General features: G+C 48.7%; 7 protein-coding genes across 7 annotated transcripts; 4 read left to right on the top strand and 3 right to left on the bottom strand.

Annotated features, from left to right (window-relative positions):
- Positions 1-82: 82 nt before the first annotated feature.
- F5891DRAFT_943283 (uncharacterized protein) lies at positions 83-1,257 on the top strand (the record flags this gene model as incomplete). The annotated part of the gene is made up of 3 exons (XM_041374471.1): positions 83-302; positions 348-857; positions 938-1,257. The coding sequence occupies 3 exons, from the start codon at positions 83-85 to the stop codon at positions 1,255-1,257; spliced, it is 1,050 nt and encodes a 349-aa protein (XP_041231333.1).
- Positions 1,258-2,379: 1,122 nt separating this feature from the next.
- On the bottom strand, positions 2,380-4,182 carry F5891DRAFT_1182817 (uncharacterized protein; the record flags this gene model as incomplete). Its single annotated transcript, XM_041366218.1, has 3 exons — positions 2,380-3,360; positions 3,421-3,560; positions 3,993-4,182. 3 exons carry the CDS (start codon positions 4,180-4,182, stop codon positions 2,380-2,382), a joined length of 1,311 nt encoding a protein of 436 aa, XP_041231332.1.
- Positions 4,183-5,911: 1,729 nt separating this feature from the next.
- F5891DRAFT_943138 (uncharacterized protein) lies at positions 5,912-8,102 on the bottom strand (the record flags this gene model as incomplete). Its single annotated transcript, XM_041374463.1, has 5 exons — positions 5,912-6,153; positions 6,209-6,503; positions 6,556-6,681; positions 6,728-6,928; positions 6,981-8,102. The coding sequence occupies 5 exons, from the start codon at positions 8,100-8,102 to the stop codon at positions 5,912-5,914; spliced, it is 1,986 nt and encodes a 661-aa protein (XP_041231331.1).
- Positions 8,103-8,655: 553 nt separating this feature from the next.
- Positions 8,656-11,977, top strand: F5891DRAFT_942848 (uncharacterized protein; the record flags this gene model as incomplete). The annotated part of the gene is made up of 4 exons (XM_041374447.1): positions 8,656-8,742; positions 8,794-9,566; positions 9,616-10,609; positions 10,907-11,977. 4 exons carry the CDS (start codon positions 8,656-8,658, stop codon positions 11,975-11,977), a joined length of 2,925 nt encoding a protein of 974 aa, XP_041231330.1.
- A 186-nt stretch (positions 11,978-12,163) lies between these two features.
- On the top strand, positions 12,164-14,978 carry F5891DRAFT_1138486 (uncharacterized protein). The gene is made up of 7 exons (XM_041364858.1): positions 12,164-12,579; positions 12,637-12,875; positions 12,936-13,193; positions 13,259-13,280; positions 13,342-13,766; positions 13,815-14,070; positions 14,126-14,978. The coding sequence occupies exons 1-7, from the start codon at positions 12,238-12,240 to the stop codon at positions 14,783-14,785; spliced, it is 2,202 nt and encodes a 733-aa protein (XP_041231329.1). The 5' UTR covers positions 12,164-12,237; the 3' UTR covers positions 14,786-14,978.
- A 316-nt stretch (positions 14,979-15,294) lies between these two features.
- F5891DRAFT_1249257 (MFS general substrate transporter) lies at positions 15,295-17,536 on the bottom strand (the record flags this gene model as incomplete). Its single annotated transcript, XM_041369866.1, has 11 exons — positions 15,295-15,921; positions 15,970-16,078; positions 16,129-16,260; positions 16,317-16,443; positions 16,506-16,569; positions 16,619-16,941; positions 16,994-17,015; positions 17,080-17,135; positions 17,191-17,215; positions 17,267-17,290; positions 17,349-17,536. 11 exons carry the CDS (start codon positions 17,534-17,536, stop codon positions 15,702-15,704), a joined length of 1,290 nt encoding a protein of 429 aa, XP_041231328.1. The 3' UTR covers positions 15,295-15,701.
- Positions 17,537-18,492: 956 nt separating this feature from the next.
- Positions 18,493-21,049, top strand: F5891DRAFT_625038 (major facilitator superfamily domain-containing protein). Its single transcript, XM_041372519.1, has 12 exons — positions 18,493-18,877; positions 18,930-18,953; positions 19,008-19,032; positions 19,088-19,143; positions 19,201-19,222; positions 19,275-19,597; positions 19,653-19,716; positions 19,768-19,894; positions 19,953-20,084; positions 20,135-20,243; positions 20,296-20,483; positions 20,533-21,049. The coding sequence occupies exons 1-12, from the start codon at positions 18,696-18,698 to the stop codon at positions 20,610-20,612; spliced, it is 1,332 nt and encodes a 443-aa protein (XP_041231327.1). The 5' UTR covers positions 18,493-18,695; the 3' UTR covers positions 20,613-21,049.
- The last annotated feature ends 675 nt before the right edge of the window (positions 21,050-21,724 follow it).

The following is a 21,724-nucleotide window of genomic DNA, read 5'->3' as shown; positions in this document are numbered from 1 at the left end:
TGCGCACATCTACAACCTTGCCCTGGCTAACGCAGAGTCTACGAAATTTCCCGACACGAAATGGTTCACGAAAGAGGTCACTATGGACCATGTATGGAATGCCTTCATCATCTGTAGCCTACTTGAAGATTGCCATCAATGTCAGTGCATCCTCGAAGTCAATCAGTGCCTCAATCAGAGTGAGTGCTTTGTTGAGGCAATGTTAGATCAGAACCGGCGCATGCGCTCATATAATCAACCACTCGCATGCAGACACTTTTGTAGCAAGTGTACTCGGGTCATCAGTGGTGAGGAGAATATCAGTGAGTCTCACGTCTTTTCATTTTCTAGTGCTAATCATGAGTAAGGTAAATTGGTGTCTGTGATTGTCGTGAGCCAACCATGCTGCTCTATTCTGAACTGTTGGGTCCATCTTCATAGTCCATGTGACAGGTTTTGCCACGTCCATTCCACAAATCTCAACCACTGCGCGATCAAAGGCTGTACACGACCTGTGCTGTCAGGTCGCCTCACTTGTGACATCCTCGCGCACCAGGAATCTGAAGCACTGCATACTCTGAGAGGGAAATCGTGCTTTCGACTGCATGAGCGCCTTGAGCTCTCATGCACCATTCATGGCTGCCTTGCAAATGTGCAGATTGGGGCTAAAGAGGACGAAGGTGATGAGGCTAATGCCACACAAGCCATTGGTGAGGAGGTATATGATGTTGAAAAGAAGCCAGGAAAGAAGAAGAGGCTTCATGCTCATTTCACCCGCAACTATACTCATTGCAAAGAGTTGATTGTTGCGCCTTGTGGGATAATTCATGCACGTGAGACGATGCACAATGCTGAGGGAGTTGGAAGTGTTGCTGTCAGTATGCTTCTCCCTGCTATGTAGTGATTTGTTACTGACTCTCTAACTAGGAATTTATTTGTCGCGTGTTTTGAGATCCAGAGACACACCCTACTCATGTATTCTTCAATAATAACTGCCAACTCACGCTGCACGTCAAGGACGACCCCTTCTTTCAAGACATTGGCCTTTCGGTCGATGTCTTTCACTTCGAGTGTAAGCATTCAAAGTCAGACATGTTCTGCCAAGAGAACTGCAACCCTGCCACTTTCCCAGAGCTCAAGACAGATGATGGGGAGTGGTACTTTAACTCTTCAGCTTGCGAGCAAACTAATTCATGGTTCAGTAACTTTAATCCCATCACACGAGGGATGAAGCCTGCAAAGTTTGACTTCTTTCTTGATGAGATGATCTTGTGCTGAAATGAGCTGACATTAAAGAAGTTAGAGAAGACAGGACAGAAACCATCTGTCTGGAAGAGGTCCAAGTGACGGTGCCAGTCAGAAGTTGTGATACTAATCTCCCCCCCCCCCCCCTCTCATGTACCATGTTTTCTCTATACTTAGGACTATAGTACTGTAGGGTATTGAATATATATTCTTTGTTGACATGATTACTTTCCTTGAGCCGCTTTGAGGGGGCCAGTGTGCCCCAAAATGAGTTAGCTACATCTATAGTACTGTAAGGTATGGTAAATATTTTCTTTGTTGACGTGATTGCTTTCCTTGGGCCACTTAGAGGGGCCAGCCCACCCCCAAAACTGTTCATGTTAAGAGTTCTGTCTCAGGGGTATTAAGTTAGCTACACTTATACTGTAGGGTATTGAAGATATTTTCTTCGGTTAACAAAGAGAATATCTTCAATACCCTACAGTATAAGTGTAGCTAACTTAATACCCCTGAGACAGAACTCTTAACATGAACAGTTTTGGGGGTGGGCTGGCCCCTCTAAGCGGCCCATGTAGTTAGCTATACCTAGTATACTGTAGGGTATTGAAGATGTTTTCTTTGGTTAACAAAGAAAATATCTTCAATACCCTACAGTATAGGTATAGCTGACTACATGGGCCGCTTAGAGTAGTTAGCTATACCTGTACTGTAGGGTATTGAAAATGTTTTCTTTGATCAACAAAGAAAACATTTTCAATACCCTACAGTATAGGTGTAGCTAACCCAAGGAAAGCAATCGCATCAACAAAGAAAATGTAGTTACCTATACCCTATACTGTAGGGTATAGGTAACTACATTTTCTTTGTTGATGCAATTGTTTTTCTCTTCTAAGCGGCCCCAGGAAAGCAATTGTGTCAACAAAGAAAATATTTACAATACCTTACAGTACTATAGATGTAGCTAACTCATTTTGGGGCACGCTGGCTCCCTCAAAGTGGCTCAAGGAAAGTAATTGCGTCAACAAAGAAAATTAAATTTTAGACATAAGGGATACACAATATACGAGATGGGAGACATGAGATGAACTAAGACAAAGGCCAGGCCAACTAACAACAAAGACAGATAAGAAGACGCGAGAGAGACAACACTCAAACTCAAGACCTGGTCTCTGCCATGAATTTCGACCATAGACCAGCTTCCGTGCGTCCAGCCTTGATGAACCTATCAGTAACTGTCGCAGGTGCATCTTCCCAACGCTTCCTGTGAACATGGAATATTGTGCTCACATAAGGAACACTGAACATCTTCTGGAAGACGGCACTGACACCTTGGCAGTGCTTGCCAACCGCCCTGCAATGTGTGAAACCCTTGGCAATATCACATGCATAAAAATCACCTGGCCAGACCTTGACATCATCGTTGATATTGATGGAGTTGGAAAGCATGCCCAGAGAGACATGGGCATGAGCGGTGGAGGAGCCTGTAGAGGGGCGTGCAGTAGCCCAGTGGAGAGGTTTCTGACGAGTAGGAGGGGAGCCAGACTCCACACTAGTTGTGGGACTGTGTGGACTTCGATGGCGACTTGTGAGCCATTTAGGTTTGGGGGGTGGAGATGGTGTGCTGAAGGATGGACCACAATGATGGACAAGCCATTTAGGTTTGGGCAGTGGAGATGGTGTGCCGAAGGATGGAATGGAATAGGCCAAATATGTTGGGGAGGGCTTAGCCTGGAATGACTGATTGCTGAGGGCGGAGGGAAACCTGTCTGCAGGGCATTTAGCTTTGCCCTTACCCTTTGACAGTAACAAAGCCTCAACCTCCAACTCCGATGGCGAGGTACTGAGCTTAACATGAGGATGAAAAACAATGTTGTTAGGATCAGGCAAGGCATTATTGTGATTATGCAGGTCTGCATGGACAGCAGCACGCTCAGCAGCCAAGTGAGTGTGTATATTGGGTGGGGAGTCATTGATGCGTTGGATACAGCCGTCAAGATCGGCACAGTCGGTGATGTTGGGGCTCTTAAGTAGGACTGGCTGGCCTTTGACCACTGTTATAAGGTATCCCAGCTGGACACCTCGCCACTTGTACCGGCTGTGATTCCATACCTGAATGATAGAGGTGGAGCCTGCTCCCTGTTACGCACTCAAATAGATCTGTTATGCGGAGCCCTAAGAGGGGTGTCGTCCGCTAACGTTCGTGACGTAACCGGAAGGGTCCGGTGTAGCGACTGAGACTGGTGACGACGAGTCGGCAGATATCAGAGACGCGCATGTCACGTGACTTCTAAGACGGATGTCTTCAAAGTCACTGACGTTCTCAAAGTAAGGACAGTCTTGTCCGAACAATGAGTAGTCGATTGAGGTAGACTTAGGCACGATGAGCACCTAAGAAAAGATACTAGAGACTGAAGCTGAGGGGGCTTCAGAGGGAAGTATGTTTGAGGGAAGATTGAGTAGATTCAAGTTAGGGAATCTAGTACAGAGTGACCGACTACTTATACTAAGTGGAAAGGGTTAAGGGCAAGGCTACCGTACTGTAGGTAAGGGCAAAGGGGAAACGGAAAGGGTATAGGTACGCTGGTAGCAGAGCCTGATTAGTGATGTGAGGTCGAATGCGGAATGAGACCGAGAAACATTGGAATGAGCCAACGGTAAATGATACAATGCGCAGCACGCATGAGTCAGAGGAAAGATAAGACAAGATAAGGAAAGCCACATTGGTGGCACGAGTCAGAACAAGTCATAGCCCGAAGGCACGTGCGCACATTGGTGCGATAGGAGGGGGATGAGGGACGGGAACAGTCCCGAGGATCCAGTCAATGGATAGTCGGTAGAGAAGTACGAGCCGGAGGCATACGAGGGCGAGGACGAAGGGGAAAAATGATAGGGGGGCCATGTAGCCGATGTTACTTGTAACACTCCCTTGTTGACGCTAGTGGCTGCAAGTCCCATCATTGAGAGAACTTCTTCAGAGAGTGATAAATGTGGCTAGTTGAATGCCAATGTGCCTGACTGAAATTCAAAGACATTGGGCTGACTACCATCCTGTGAGCACATGATCAGTAAGTTCATTAGACTATGTGACACAGGACAGGAAACAAACCTCTACACACGCATAAACTACTGTGTGATAGCATGCATGATTCTGTGCTTCAATCTCATCAGCACGGCGTTGATGTTGCACCTCATTACGCTTCGATGTTTCAGCGAGCTGCTCCATGAATACTTCAGGCATTTGCATGCAATAGTGAGGGCCATTCTCTTGTGAAGCACAATTGTGTGCAGGCACAGTGCGTGCCCTCGGCACCCTGGGATGCGCAAGTCGTGAGTTATCAGGCATGTTCGCATTTGAAGCTTCAATGGTAGGCGTAGCAGGTGGCGCGTGCAGCTGAGGAGATGGCAAATGTGGCAGTGTTTCGACTGGTACTGGGATAATGGGCTCATCATCATTATCAGGTGGCACAGTTTGAGTGTCACCTGTATCCTCGGGGTCATCCTCAAGCTCCAAACCGTCAGCATCAATCGCAACACCACTTCCAGCATGATCAGTCAGATGACAACCACCCAAGCGCTTGCAGTGCTTGCGGCAAGTGTGCCGAGCACAATTCTTGTTGATGTGGGTGCTCCTGCAGCCAACAACAGTGCATGCACAGCACATTGGTGCTGGAAGTTGGGCACTTCTGGTGTGCTGGTGGGTATGGGTAACCTTTGGCACTGGAGAAGACCGTGGTGACCCAAAGTGCACGAAATTGCATGTCGTGCCATCCTCACGGGCATCAAAACACTGCACACAGTCAACACCGGAATTACAGAAGATAACAGAGGACTTATGATAGCTTGCCAACGACCACAGTTACCGTGGTTGTTTGACTTGCACACGGTCCACAGACACGCTTTGTTGCATGTCGTACAGGATACCTCATATTGAGGGCGAGGTCCTGTGGGTGCCGGCTGGGGTGCAGAGTGTGGCATCACAATGACCGTAACACAAATTGGTAGGGCTCGAATGAATATAGAGACACCCATAACACAGAGCGGCAAGATAAAAAGCAGGGCAGAGGAGAAAGCCGACAATGAGAGAGATGCGAAAGGCGGTGGGTTGATGTTGACACAGGGAAAGAGAGCCCTTTTATATTGCTGAGGGCGGGGCATAGTACTACCAGGATGCCTTATGACAGATGTGGCTGCCTGAGGTGGGCAGTGCACAAAGGAATTCAGAGAGTGAAGGACATCCCTTGAGAAAGCACAACTTGAATGCACTCAAACTGCCTCCATCTAAAGTAGAAGTTAGCTCGGGGTAGAGGGAATTGCTAGTTGATATATATGAACATGATAAATGACGAGCGGCGTGCAGGACGCGTGCAGGGCGTTGTGCTGCCTGGTGGTGGTGCTGTTAATATAAATTCCGGAAGCATCCGAAATGACGAGCATTCGCATTCCGAAACAGCATTCCGAAACGGCCAAATTGGGCCAGGACGATGCGGACAGTACGGACGGGACGGACGGTCCATTCCAAAATTCCGGTATATACGAACAATTGGACATTATTACATAATGCATGCGCATATACTCACAGTCACCAGTTCAATGCCAAAAAAATATCCAAACAAAAAACCCATCACATTCAAAGGATCAAAATCTAACACCGTCGCTACATACCACCTACCCCCACTAAACCAAGACCTTAAACCCTCCCCGCACCAATCCTCCTATAGAACAACAAATACGCACACCTCATTGTCTCATCCTTCTCCGCACCTCCAGTCCCAAACACATCATCAGCTCTCAGATCCGAAACCAACTCATCGTCGATGCGTATCCACCCCTCGCGCGGTTTTGTGGGTGGAGTTGACATGTCGACGTTGGGGTGGAGTACGTCAAGGGTGTAGTGTCCGCCCGAGGCTGAGAGGCCGTGGTGGTAGAGCGCTGTGTCAGTTGGTGAGGTTACTTTACCGATAAAACGAGACGGAGACGGACGCACCTCCAAACAACCGATACCTCGTCCCATTCACCTTCCTCCCAGGTGCCATCACCTCACTCCCGACCTCCAGCTCAGGCGCAAACGCAACCTGTTTCCCAACCTTTGCAACACCCCCTTTATTAGCATCGTATAAGAACCGCTTGAGGTGGAGGATGAGGATCGGAGGGAGGGATTCGATGTATACTTGTTGAGTTGCATCGAGGGTGGCACCTGGGCGGGTTACAGATGTGACTTGTACGGATTGGGGGGTGGAGATGTGCGTTAGGGCGTCTTTGATTGTGTGGATTGTATCGCGCTATGTCAATGTCAGTTTGAATAAGCTTAGAAGGGGCGGCAAAATGACTAACTTGAATGTCTAACCGTAGACTACGCCAGTCTTCAACAACGGCAGAGTCTTTTTGGTGTGGTACGCGGAGGATGGAGCGGAATTTGCCGCTGAATATACGGGTCATGGGGGAGTCAGCTGTTTTTGTCTAGGAAAGGTGAGTATTGATGAAAAGGAGGAAAGGGAGACCTTACAGAGCGCGTGAGGACGGTGCGGTTACGCTTGCCCACCTCGAGCCAGCCCTCTTCCTGCGTGTTGTTCACTGCAGCGTTGTGGTTCTGCTGAGCTGGAACTGGGTTGGGGTTAGCGAGTGACGAGGAGAGCGTCAGGAGCTCTTCTTCGAGCGTGTCGAGGTAGAATCCAAGGAACTCTTCTGCATCTTCTTGATGTCCGCCCTGTCAGTACAACTCAGTATCGAAGTCACCAAAAGTAGGAAAGAGGACCCACGCGCATATGATCGAACCTCTTCTTCTCCTTCAAAGCGTCATGAACATAAGTCGGCATAAACGAATCCATAATATCTTCATTCACTTCCTCATGCACAAGACCATTTGATCCATAGCGCTCTACACCCTTTCCCTTGCCCTCCACAGGCACCCTCTCTTTTGGCATAAACTCCCTTACAAACCGAATGGTAGCATCGACCAACGGGGTCTTAGACTCCTCCGTAGGCTCAAGTAAGCGCCCGAGATCCGTAAAGAAACGCCAGAATGGAGGACAGTACACAAGGACCTGAAGCACCGCGTTAGCGAAGCACAAGTTACCAGAGTTGACGAGGCCGCGTGGCCTGATACGCATGGGAGCTGCGGATGATCCACCGGAGTTGAGCAGGGTCAGAAGCTCGGACTTTTTGGGGTGGGATGGTGTCTTTTGAGAGGTGTGGTTTGGGGGAGGGGGAGGAGAGGCAGGGATGGAGAAGCCTACGACAGAGGATGCGGGGAGGTTGGAGGGGCCGGGTTTGCGGAGGAGAGAAGCCCATGATACGGCGGGCTTTGGGGCTGGGGCGGGCGCGGGTTTGGGGGCTGACGTGGAGGCTTCTGCAGATGGGGTGGAGGTAGAAGAATCTATATCGGATGGGTTAGCCGCAGAAGGCTCTGCATCAGATAAGGAAGGCGCAGCAGCGGACGTAAAAGGTTCTGTATCAGATTCGGATAGCTTAGGCGCCTCTACGTGATCAGTGGATGATAGCTCAGGCTCTAGTTCGGCGTTGGATGACGTGGCCTCCTCCCAAGGTTTCTCTTCAGGTTGTTCGGAAGCCTTTGCAAGAGAAAGTGAAGTATTAGTAGAATCCGGTGAGCCGGGCACAGGTGTATCAAATGCTGTGGAAAGCGGAGGAGTTGTATTTGATTCTGTACTGTCTGGGAGATCAGAAGGCACGGTTGGCGCTGATAGATCTATAATGACGGGTGTAGGAGATGGAGGGGGGGTTGGAATGTCGAGTGCATATTGAATGACATCGCGAGGAGGATGAGCTAGAGGTGATATGATGATACCAGGAGCGGTAGATGGATCTGTGGGACGTTTTGACCAGATGACCCAACCACCTAGTTTTGGATCTGGGCTAGGCATGGGTGAAGAAGGAGGCGAAGTTGTTGGATTAGGCGTCTCCTCGGGTTCTATATTTTGATTTCCGATCTGATCGCCGCTGGATTGAAGAGAAGGAAGAGTTGACAGTTGTTTTGGTAAGGGAGAAAGCGGCTGCTGGCCATGTTGTTGCCAGTAACTAGACCTCGGAACATAATGAGCAGGCTGATGAGGATGATGATAATTGTAGTGAGGATGAAATATTGGTCGGTGAATGTGTCCATTCATTGGTACTGCAGCCTGATATCGCTGATATTGACCAGGAAATGGCGCAGTAGCCACATTACCGTAAGGGTAATGATAATAATTCGAAGGACCAGGAGGACCAGCGTGAGCTGCCATGCTAAATTTTTGACTGCCGTCGAGTAAATGTCAAAATATAGTGAGCTCAACGCACCTGACAGCGAAGGGAGAGAGTCTAGACTGGGTCGCGTGGTTAAGGGCCTCCTTCAAAATATGATTCTCAATTCTTGTTGTATTTTGTTTGTATACTGATCCCGAAATAGACCTGCAGCAACGTTAGGATCCGTCGCTGACGATGAGCGTCGGGCAGAACGAGCTCGACGACGAGCACCCACTCGTCCTCGAACTCTCCAGTCTCAGACAAACAGCAGCTCGATTTCAGGTACTTTTCATTTTACACACCTCTGTACTGACCATTCATATTCTGGATTAGCATGAAGCACACCAAGCTGCTCTCAAACTCCAGCGTCACACTCTAGCAACAGCCCAAACAAACGATCGCTTACATTTCCTCGAATCACAACGTTCCTTGCTCTTATCTGAGCTAGCTACCCTCCGTGCTCACACCTTACCCAACTCTCAATCAGAGACACACGTCGTCCAAGAACTCACTCTCGCCCTAAGACGCTCTTCCGAGAAACTCGATCTCACAGAACATGCACTAGCAGAAAAGATAGCTGAACTCGTGAACACCCGCACCGAAGCTCAAAAAGCCCGATACAACGCAGAAGGCGCGTATAAACTCGCAGCAAGTGTTCGTGCACGCGAAGAGGAAGGTAAACTCCGCGAACGTAGCTTGGAAACGCGTCTCCAAGCTGCAGAAGAAGAACGCAGGCTCATAGAGCTCGTGGTACACGAGTACGCTGATCTCGTACGCAGTTTGGATGGCAGGAAGAGCTCGCTTGGTAATGGGGGCGCAGTACTGCAAAACGCATCTGCGTCTGCGTCTTCTCTCACCCTCGTCGAAGGGCTCCATGAGGGCAAATCAAACTTGCATCGCCTTACGACCGAATTTGCTTTCGAGACCGAGAAACGCGAAACGAGCATCACCCAGCTACGCAATGAAATCACAAATTTGGAGAACATCCTCGATGCTGAGCGTAAACCAGCCGCTCATGACCGTGCTCACCTCGCAAAAGCGCAGTCAGAATTAGAAGCACTAAAACTAGACGATACCACAGCAGCCAAGATGGTCTCCCGATACATGTGCGTACCCCATACATGTATTGCTTCTACAGACTCGAGCTTCACACAGGAAATTCTCGCAGTCTCAAACTAATGCCCTTCAATCCACACTCACGACTCTCCAAATACGACATGCATCTAGCCAACACACTCTCCAATCAACGATCAACGACGCTGAAGCACAAATGCATGCTCACATAGCCGAGAATGCACGTCTTCGTGACGCCTTAGAAGAGCTCGGCGAAGAAGTCACCAGGGAAGCATATGGACGGCGAAGGGAAGTCGCACTACGTCTTGCCCTTCTCGCACGCGAAGAAGCGCTCAGTGAAGCCCTACGCCGATGGGTTCGAAGAGCCCAAGAAGGTATGCACCGTTGCGCAGACGCAGATAGTCAAATGTATGCAGCTTTTGAGCGGGCAGTGAAAGATGCGGAAAGTCTTTTGGTGACGCTGGATGCGGAAGTGGCTGGGAGTTTGGTTACTGGTGTGTTTGGGAGGTTGGTTCTTGCTAAGGACGCTGTGATGAGAATGACTGAAGAAGTTGGGATGGAGGTCGAGAGAAGAGTAGCTGCTGAGCGGAAGATTTCCTTGGGCATGGGGTCTCTTGACGAGATTGCCCACGAACAGACTATTTCAGTCGAAGGAACTCGCATTGATATTACAGAACAAGCACCCTATGCACAGGACATAAGCACCGATATCCCGCCTACCCAGGATCTATCATTCGCTTGCCCACAAACACCTACACCTCTTCCAAATCTCCCGGCGGAGGACAGCAGGGGTACGTCCTCACCCGTCATAGGCGACATCACATCTGGTACTTCGCAGCTGCTTCTTGATTTACCCACCGAATCGAGTCAGTCGCCTGCTATCTCGATCCTCAATCTGACGCAGACCCCCGCTACGAAAGAGGTGTATACTTCACCGCAGTCTGCCGAGCTGCCCGCGCCTTTGGTGCCCGCGAATGAGCTGCCTATGGAGCCTGTTGACATGGATAGAATTCTGGATACTCAAGAAGTCAAATTGCACGTTCAAACACCTGACACCAAAGGTACACCTTTGCCCGTCATAGGCGAGATCACGCCTGGAACCTCGCAGCTGCTTCTCGATTTACCCGCCGAACCAGGTCGGTGTACTGCAGTATCAATGCTCGATCTGGTGCAGATCCCCGCTGGGGAAGAGGCGTGTATTTTGCTGCCTTTTGTCGAATCGCATACGTCTTTGGCTTCCGCCAATAAATCGATCATAGAGCCTGACACCGATGGAACTTCAGATACTAAGGATACCCCACCACCCCTTCCCCTAACGAATCTCACAAAACAGGAAGAAAGTCCCACTAACCAATTTCTGGAAAGAAAGGAGGATTCCGGTGTCTTCTTTACTTCAGCTGCTACAAGTCAAGCAGTCGCTCCCGCTAATGAACCCAACAACTTAACCACCAACATCATTCCCTCATCACAACCCCCCTCCATCCCAGACGAAATCTCATCCTTATTGGCCTCCCTCAGCGAAGTCAGCCACCGCTACGACACCCTCCAACACGCATTCCGCGATTGCTCTCTCGCGCTCAAAGACCTTAAACGCTTGCTCCCCCCCATCGCCATCGCCTCTCCGCCGACACTGACACTGACACCTTCTCACTCTCCCCAATCCTTCCTTCGCACCGCCCTAGAGCGCATATCCGACTATACCGAAGACGCCCGTGTCGAGCTCGAAATCCGCATCACAGACGAAGCACTCGCCATTCGCGGTTTTGAGACCCTCCTCACCATCCCAGGCGCGCTCTCCCTTTCATCGGATTCGAATATGGACCTTGAAGAAATGCGGGCTTTTGTTGATGGACGTGATGAGGGTGTGAGGAGGGCTAGGGATAGGCTTGAGGAAAAATTGGTGGATGTACAGCATGATGTAGCGGTTGTTAAGCGGGCTGTGCATGACTTTCAGGTTCAGCTTGACGAGGAGAGCGAACCAGAGGAAGACAAAAGCTGGTCTGCATGGACATCAAGCCTCCTCCCTCGTTCATCCACGCCTACACCAAGCCAAGCGCCTACATTTGGTTCTATGATGACTTCTCCGCGATTGCGGCGTTCCTCCTCGGTGAAGCAACTATTTTCGCTTGCAGAGCTAGAGTTGAGAATTCCTATGCCATTGCCTGCGTTGATACCTCAAGCTCAACCTGCGTATGGAGCCCTTGGACTTGGGATGGGATCTGGAGCTGCACCGGGGTTAGGACGTCAACGAACGATGTCAATGATGTATTCGTTGGGGATCGGGTCTAGGGCTTCGGTTTCGACTTCGGCGTTGGGGTCAGTGTCGTCATTGGGGATACCTGGGATGTCGCCTGTGAAGAATGGGGGAGGCAGGAGTAGGTTTGTCACGACCCCGCTCACTGGTGAGACCCGCCGCGATCGTGATGAAAGTGATGTCGAGTGATAAGTTTCGTCACTTGTGTGCACGATTTGATGTTATGTTTGGTTGGTTTATTGTTCTGTATGATTCATGACTAGGTTGTGACTTTGTTTGCATACCTCCTACTTACGTAGATCGATACGATTGTGAGCGCTTACAACGTTCGGGACCGTCATCAATGGACATGACTTGATCACGTGGAGATAAAACGTTTCGTGGAGCAAGCCAGTTACTCAGCGCAACCCTTGCATCCTTCTCTAATCTTCAATCCTTCTCATACAATCATGTCTGCAGAAACTGCTAGCCAGCCTCAGATCCAGATTCAGACTTCTCCATCAGCCAGGCGTGGCAAACGAGGCGGACACAGAGGCCAGGGCGGTCAACACGGAGGCGGTGGTAAATCCCGAGGCCGCAAGGATCCAAGTGCAGCCACACCAGCCAACCCCGTTCTTACTCAGCCAACTCAGAGCGAAGTCGCGCCTGCTCCAGAAGCCACAGAAGTATGCTGGATCTGCGCAGAGCCCGTCAAATACTACTCAGTATCAGCGTGCAACCACCGGACATGTCATGTCTGTGCTCTACGCTTAAGAGCACTTTATAAGAAGCTGGATTGTACATTTTGCAAGGGGGGTCTATCTTTTCTTGGTCCCATCTATGAATTTTGACGCTGCGACGTTTACTAGGAACCTCAAACGACAGTGATATTCACGACTTCCCCCGATGCGCTTTTTTCTTCTTACACCCCCGACATGATCCCGCATAAAGACTCCAAGTTATTAATCTATTTCGAGTCCACTGATATGATGGAAGAGACGCTTATTCTTCTACGCTTCAATTGTCCTGACTCGCAGTGCGATTATACCGCGACTGGATGGGGTGATCTTAAATTACACGTCCGGGGTACGCACGGAAAGATGATGTGGTACGTGCATCATATATGTAAGCTTATGAACCAAGCACAGACCTCTCATGTCCTTGAAAGTGACCTGTGTATCCGATTCAAGAAAGTTTTCAGTCACGAGCATGCTTTGTATTTCCCCAACGTTCTACCTTTACACTTGCCGTCTATGCCGCATCGGTCTCATAAACAAGTGACAAAAGAGCCGATTGAAGGCGGCGTACATCCATTATGCAGCTTCTGCAAAGAATGTTTTTTCAGTGATGATGAGTTGTATGTTCATATGCGCGAACGACACGAGGAGTGCTTCATTTGCAAACGGAATGAAATACGAGATCAATAGTCAGTTTTTGTGTCGTTTGTACGCTGGTGGTTTATGCTAATGCGGGGTTGTTTGTTTTATCCAGCTTTCAAGATTATGAGGCCCTTGTAGGATCTTTTTGACTGCATTGACATTGACGCTCGTAGTAATCCATGATTTTCTCGGCAGGAACAACATTTTAATCAAGGGCATTTTGCGTGTTCAAAACCTGCCTGTCAGGCTCAAAAATTTGTGGTGTTTGGATCTGCGATCGATCTCAAGGCGCATCAGGTCGAAGTGCACGGAGCAGAGATGACTTCAAGAGATAAGAAGAATACTCAGCGAGTTGAGGCAGAGTTTGAATTTGGGGATGCTGGTGGTGGGCGTAGGGGGAGACGGGACCGGGAACGAGATCGAGATCGAGAACATGAGCCGCCACCTGCTGCGCAGCCTAGGGCAGTGGCAAGACGCAGGGAAGCATTCGGTGGCCATCTGACTACTACCAGTTCTCCTGCGCCTAATGGAGCGCAAACGCCGCAATCGGCTGGACCTAGCCGACGAGCTTCGCCATCCCCACAGCGAAACGGGGAAGACGTCGATCCCGTTGTAGCTCAGTAAGAGTATTGTCAGGATCTCCAAGATTTATTCTCACACCATTATAGGCGTCATGCGGCATTCATTTCAAGGTTACAATCTGTTGCGCCAAACCCTACCACTGCCGTGCTCGCTGCTAAAGCTGCTGTCCGAGGATTCCGATTCAACGAATCTACCGCCCGTGATCTCATCTCGACAATATGGAACGTTCTTGACAGGAATTTAGATGACACTGCGGGTATTGTCAATGCTATCGTCGACTTATTTGACGAAGAAGAGAAAAAGTCTAATCTGCTCTCCTCTTGGAACGGATTCAAAATCGAGGTATTTTACTGACCCCTATATCTGCACTGCGGTGGATCTGACAGTGAGATCGCAGCAACGTCAGCAGTTTCCTGATCTAGTACCTCAGGAAGTAGGGTCAGGCTATGCTGGTATCGCATCCGGTCGCGTCTTAAACGTCAAGCATGCTACCGCCGTGCGATCTTCGTCACAATCTTCGAGACAAGTGTGGGATCGTGTTGCACAGGCGGCTGGATCTTCCTCATCTCGCATTGGCTCCGCTCCTACTCCGATACCACGACCGCCAGATAGTTTCCCGGTTCTGACAGGTCCCTCTCAGCCGCAGCCTGCGTTCCGTCAACAACAGCGGAACACCCCGTGGGCTTCTGGATCTGGATCTTCTAGCACAGGTTCCCGAGCACCGAAATCGGTACAAACTCCTGTAATACAGCAACGCGCTGTTGCGAAGAAAGGTCCGCCGCCACCGTCGCTTACATCTGCTGCTTTTCCAGTGTTGCCTTCGTCTGGCAACTCTCGTATGAAACCACTAGTCAGCGGGAATCAGTCTCTACGAAACATTCTTGGTGAAACTGCTCCGACCGTTGCTGCTTGGAAAAGCAATGGTACGGCAAGCGGGGGCGGTACTCTGATACCGGAAGAACAGAATGTTGCTGAAGAGACTGCTAGTGGAAAGGGAAAGAAGGGAAAGGGGAAGCAGAAGCAGACCCTGTTCACTCTCGGTTCTTTCCCAACATAAGCAGAGGTGTCATCGTGCCTCCCTATTGCATTCATTCATGCTGACGGACTGGGATAGACGTATAGATATGCCAATAATGAAAATCTCTTGACGAGTCTACTAGAATCCCCGCAAAACCGGTGCTATTCGTCGCCTGGAATCCGCCAGAAATCCGTGTTTCATGTGAGCGTGCATCGTGATGCTAAGTGCAAATCCCCTAAGGAATGAGGCAAAGTGGCTTCAACCGCGTTTGGGCATGACAACCTCAAAGACTCCGTGTTACCCTTACTCATGATTGTTCTAGTGAATGAAGCAACCATCACATGTATCAACCTCTGTAGAAAACTCGTCAGCTATTGCAAAAAGGCGTGGCGCCGGGTTTCGGTCAAAGGCGAGAGAATGATGACGGAAGGTCAAAAGTATAGTTGCAGCAGTGCGTCATAGTAACTTAGTAACTGACTCGCTGTTGAGCTGTCGACTGCTGTCATATGAATTTGAGCTCCCCGCGTTACTAGTGACGGAACGTAACGAAACCTAGTACCTTCGGTGACTCTGGTTCCTTGCGATTTGAATTGCCAGATGTCAACGTTTCGACTAGTAATACGTTTAGAGTGTATAGTAGAAACCACTCGCTAATATGTTAATGTACGGGTAGATCTGAGGCTGTTGTCTCCTTGAGTTGACCTAATCTAAATATATCGATATCAGTCCTTATGATATTTAGGAAGCCGTAGTCATTGTATCATCTGTGATATATTACGCGTCTCATCTCTTCGTATGCTTTCCCTTAGTTCGGTGGGCCTCGGAGCCGAGTGTTGTGCCATTCACCCAATGAATAATTCAATACTTACCCCATAGGCGCTTGAGATGGAGACATCGTGCCAGAAGTAGCAGTCCAGCAGAACACATGATGTTGCCACCTAGACAAGATCAACGTTCACTCAAAGACCGCACATTTCATAAACGTGCCTGCATAGAAACCCGAGTCAACAAACCCTCCTGATGCGGTACTGATGGCCCCTGATATCGGAGGACCTGCAATAGCTCCAAAAGCAGCAAGGGACATGAACATTCCCACTCGGCGGCCCGCATCCTCTATATCTCCCAATGCCACAGCAGCTAAAGCGAAGAGAGCTAGGAATCCTCCCGAGGAGAACCTAGATTGGGTGAGTTGGCAGCTAGTAACGAACAAGGTCCACACATACCCGTAAATGGTGGCTATTGCAATAACCTGGGATTCATTTGTAGCAAATGGCCAAGCAAATGTCGTGATGCCTGCCATCGCGGTAAAAACCGCCATAGTATTGAGCACGCCTGTCAGGAATTGACTGGTGTTACCATCCACAGCCATCATCGAGACTTACCAATTTTATCTGCCATTAGTCCAGATGACAGACGTCCAAATGTAGATGCTCCATTGGCAATCGCGATTATATAGAATGCAAAGTTTTTGGAGACGCCAATTGCTATGGCACTCACAGAGATATATGTTAGCTCTGATGAATCGATTCAGAATACGAGGAAGCCACGGTGGTAACTGTTACGACATTACCTGTGTAGAGTCCTAAAAATCCCAGTATTCCTGAAATGCAATAAATGGTATATGCTGTGTTGCGGAATGCTTTAAGATTAAAGAGTCCCCCACGAACGTTGACGGGTGGAAGGCGTCGTTTCAGTAACTTGGGAAACATGCTTCAGAGAGGGACAGAGAGAGGGGCATCTACAGGTGATGAGGACATACTATATTGGCCATCCCAAGTGTAGCAAGTAGAATGAATCCAAATACACGCATCGTCCATTGAAATCTAAAATTTTATGAGCGAGCATGAATCATCGATGATCAGTCGACCGGACCCAATTGATGGAATTAATTTCTGCGCTGCTGCAGGAAATACAGTACTGCCAGACGAAGCGCCAATGGCGGCGAATGACATAGCGAGACCACGTTTCCTGTCGAACCAATGCGAGATGACAACAAGTGCCGGTCCAACTATGATACCGCAGCAGACTCCCAGACTGAGACCTTGTACAAGAAAGAACTGCCAAAATTGAGTGCATTCCGCAGTTAGGAAGACGGATGCGACGATAACACAGCTAGCGGACAAGAAGGGTATTCTGAAGTATCCTAGGTCAAACATTCGTCCTGTCGCAAGTGCTGGAAAGTATATGAGCGCGTACTAGAAGGACACGTGAGCGACACAAGTTTACTGGACCTGGATATAGATTTACCTGCGCCGAACCGATCCATGCTCTGGAGAGTAAAAAATGTACGATAGATCAGTTACGAGGTCACGTCAAACCAACTAACGCCGTACATGTTTGAAGGAGAAGTCTGACGTAGTAGATTTTCCTCATAATACGCTTGAAAGACCTGACAGGGGGTAAATTGCAGGAATTGCGAGTATGTGGTGACAAGCCTTACTTACCCCCCATGTATTAGCTATACCGAACCTGGTGATCACTTGAGCTAAGCTGGGGGAAGAGAAAATTGAGACAGCTCACGTAGAGAATAAAGTCAAGTTGACACTGTAATTTGAAGATGTCAGTGACTATTTCGAAGAATTAATCGTAGGCCAGTACTGACGCAACAATGACCAGCCACGCGGTCAATCCTCCATCTGGTGTTCCAGCAATGTGTGTTACTGGCTTCTCAGAAACTTCTTCATGCTGCAGGGCTTCCTGGTCAGCTGGAACAGCTGCTCTCGATATCCAAGGTAAGGCTTCAGGCACAAATACGGTGTCCTTTGATTTTCTTGCGGACTCCTCAGACATAATAGCTTTGAAGATTAGGATCAAAATAAGAGTGGGGGAACGTACTGGTCCATTCTGCCGATGTTATGTAGTATAGCATTATTGAGCTATTTGCAAACCGATGACTGTTGGCATTCCTGACCGAAGACATATCGATCCTAGGACTCAGGGTATTCGATTGACCCTACGAGTCCGACCCCCGGGCCCCGACCTGCGCCATCACAATGTTCTCACGCACTACATATCTGCTATAAAAATTAAAATCATGTATTAAGCTCGTTGTTTTCCACAAGCCATTATTTAGACGCACCATACGTTACCTCCCTAGTCCGCACTCAATAGCTGCGCAAGCGTCATGTGAGACAGCGACAGGAAGAAATGGAGAGAAAAACTTACCTGTAGATACTAGAAATGGACAGCGTACCCCGTAATTACTTAAACGAGACACAAGGGGCGGGATGTAAGGTCCGTTTATTTGGTGTTTGTTTGTTCGTATTGTGGTCGGGTTAGACCCTGGGTCTTGGTACCTAGGATCACAAAGCACATGACGTCAGTGAGCTCAAATTTCCAATCATCTCCGTTCCACATGCTTTGTTCTTTCTGGTGGTTCAATCATGACAGCGCTAGAAAATATATATTATACCCCAAAATTTTAAATATTTACGCGTACATGCCATGGCAAGTAGCGTTCATGCGGAGACGCCTCAACGACCGACGCTAATAGCGCGCACTTCAAGAAGTAACTAAAAGTCGAGGTTGTAGGTGTTTATTCTACCAATTTTCACTAAAAAGTTGAATCTGTAATAGGTTTAAACTTCGAATCGGCAGTTTCAGTCGCAAAGCGTTACATGCACCGAGTCTGCCTGTGATCTGGCTTGATCAATTGATCCCTCACCTCCGGGGGACCAGCGAACGCTAGCAAATTCAATTGCATATTTTGCTCCTTGTAGTAATCGTGGCATCATCAGATGACGCTTCACGAACGGTGTAAGACATCTTGTGCCACTCAAAACACTGCAAATGGCTTTGTGAAGGAGTTCTGTGTCACACGTCGCGGACAATACTATATGTACATAACCTCGGCAGCATGATTTGCACACACTGGTACAGTTGCTCTTTCTGCCACTGGCTGTCTGTTGATCCTGTTCACTTCTCTTCATATTGACAGAACAACGGTGCTATGCCCGACTCGGAAAAGTTACCAACTATAGAGTCCTTGCGGGGCATTGACTCTGCGTCTGAAAGCAAACATATATTGCCTTACGATAAGCAGAAGACAGAAGCAGGCTTCGACCACGAACTTCAAACCCGTCTTAGTGAAGCACCAGATGGAGGAATAAGGGCATGGCTTGCGGTCTTTGCGCAAGTGCAAATTCATTTGATCGAAATAGCCACTGACGTCTTTGGATTATAGAACTGCATTGGTTACATTCTCTACGTAAGCTGCTCCTAATTCATTCCTCTACTAGTTCGACTCAAGAAATTGTACTAGGTTTGGTTTTTTAAATTCATGGGGTGTAAGCAAGGTTTGCCACGACACACTTGCAGTTCCTACAAATTCCGCCTTTTCAGATCTTCCAAGCGTACTACGAGGGAAATCTACTGCTTCACACTCCACCTTCAACTATGTAAGGTGCTAGGTTTGTTTGATGCAATGCTAGACAATGACCTCTTGCACTCTCCAGAGCATGGATCGGTTCTACGCAGGCGTGTCTGATTCTGGTTCTAGCAAGCCTACTGAGCTCATTTGTGTTACTAGTATGCACTCACGTACCTTCCAGCTCTTGCAACAGGGCGAATGTTTGACCTGGGATACTTCAAAATACCGTTCTTCGCCGCTAGCTGCGTCCTCGTCATGTGCACTTTCCTAACCGCAGAATGCACTCAATTCTGGCAACTCTTCCTGACACAGGGCGTCGGCCTGGGAGCGAGCTGCGGTTTCCTGTTTAGTCCTGCAATCGTCATCGTCTCACAATGGTTCTCCAAGAGGCGTGGCCTTGCTTTGTCTACCACCACCGTCGGGGCTGCGTTAGGCAGCATCTTGTTTCCTGTAGCGGCACAAAATTTGATTCCGTTAATTGGGTGAGTTTATCTAATCGATTATAGGGCAATCCATATGTGCTCACAACACTTTCAGGTTTAGATGGACAATTCGTGTATTTGGATTCATGCTAACGGCTACAATGGGGATGGCAAACATGGTATGTCGTTAGCACCCGAGGACATCTCTGCGACTGACGCATTTTCCTCAGTTTCTTAAAAGGCGGCTTCCGCCCACTAAAGTTCGCGGGGGACTCTTCAATCTCGAAGCATTTCGCAACAAAGCATATTCCACCTATTGCGTTTCAGGAATTATGATACTTTTAGGTCTTTATACAGGTAATACCATTGTGCTTTATTATTATGGCTCCTGATATATCGATATTTGGTTCATCAGAGCTAACATATATCTCTGTGAGCGCCGTAACAATTGGTGTCTCGAAAGGTTTTTCGTTTTATATAATTGCGATCGCCAATGCGGCATCTGCGTTTGGACGTCTGTCATCTGGACTGTTGGGAGATAAAATCGGTAGGTCTTGACAGCTGTGGACTATACGAACATCAGTTGAGATTTGACAGGCGCACTCAACACCATGGTAATTTACACGGCTATTACAGGAATCACGACAGTCGCCTGGCCGTTTGCTAAAGACGAATCCCAGCTTATTGCAATAGCCATCATTCATGGGTATGTATTGCACTTTTTCGCTGCCAGGTGCACAATCGACTGACCCATCCAGGTTCTCCATCGGAGCATATATATCTCTGTATTCTGCACCTGCCGTGGCAATGGGGAGAATGGAAGACGCAGGGCGTCGAGTGGGGATGTTCATGTCCCTCATTGGTTTCGGAGGCATTGCAGGTCCTCCAATATCAGGTGCGATTTGTACCGCGACAGGAGGCTTCATTGATACGGGCTATTATGCAGGTAGGTTTATGACACCCGCGATCTTTGAGTGAACATTGACATTTCCCAGGTGGCAGCATTATATTTGGTGTCGCATTGCTACTCGTGGCGCAGTACCTTCACCTCGGACGGCTATGGGGCAAATTTTGAATGATCGTTCTGTGAGGTGAATTTAGTGTTGAGTCGGTGTGTTCTTGAAGGAGTGGATGTGAAATGATTTAAGCGTGGCGAGCATTGGTCACTTTCGTTATAGATTAACGTAACAATTTGATTTGTACTACATTAAAGCTGGGCGGGAAAGCTGAAGTTTTCTTGTGTAAGATAGCCCTTTCTCACTCAATCTTGCCCGTCTAATTGGCCGACGAAAGCGACGTGAGTGATGCACACTGTCCGGTACTTCGCGTTTCTTTCGACGTGACCTTTATGACAGGAACAGCCAACTGGGCTGGAATATGCCCATCCAGGCTCGAACATGGCAAGCTCCTGGAGGCCGCCTTCGGTAGCTAGCTTGAATTTATGGACACTTATCTATAAAGTTTTTCTTGTGTAAACGAAAGTCATTGCCCTGTACCACTTGTCAGACATGCAAGAGCTCCGGAATGAAAAACTGCACTGACACATCTCGCCAAGCCTCTGTTGACGGGCCGCTGCTCGGAGATCTAACAAGACGAATGAGTGAATAAGTAGGGTGTTGACAACCGATTGACGCACAGCATCTATCAGTCAAACTGGACATCCCTAGTTAAGAAGTGTGATCATGTGTGAACGAGATGCAGAACTGACTTGCTTTGGACTTCCCATCGGGTTTTGCATTAGCATCGTCTGTACCCTAAACAACAACCAAAAATAGGGAAGACATTGACATAATGCAGATGCACACACCCCGCTGTTTGAGCGCTGCTTCCATGCTTCATATGTAATTTCCAGCACTGGCAATGTATTTTCCATCGGAGGCAGTCCAGAGTTTGCCGTCATGCAAGGGTGCGTCTCCGACTGGCTGATTGATTCTTGAGGTTCCAGATGCGAACTGAGTAGTCAAGTGCTGTGCTAACAAGATGGCTTCCATCAGGGGAAAGACCAAGGGAGTTGACGATATTGGCATGACCCTGGAAAAAACGAGCACCTTTCTTTCAATCGACCGCCACTTTCGGGCAGTGTGATCATTCGACGCGGAGACAATGTATGCGCCGTACGGTGCCGTCGATCGATCTGCTCTCTATCTCTAGGGCATTGAGGCAATACAGTTTGGTGCTCTGGAGCTG

This window comes from Suillus fuscotomentosus (assembly GCF_016647785.1).
Source record: "Suillus fuscotomentosus strain FC203 chromosome Unknown F5891scaffold_6, whole genome shotgun sequence".
Taxonomy (NCBI): Eukaryota; Fungi; Basidiomycota; class Agaricomycetes; order Boletales; family Suillaceae; genus Suillus; species Suillus fuscotomentosus.
This window is presented reverse-complemented; position numbering and strand designations above follow the sequence as displayed.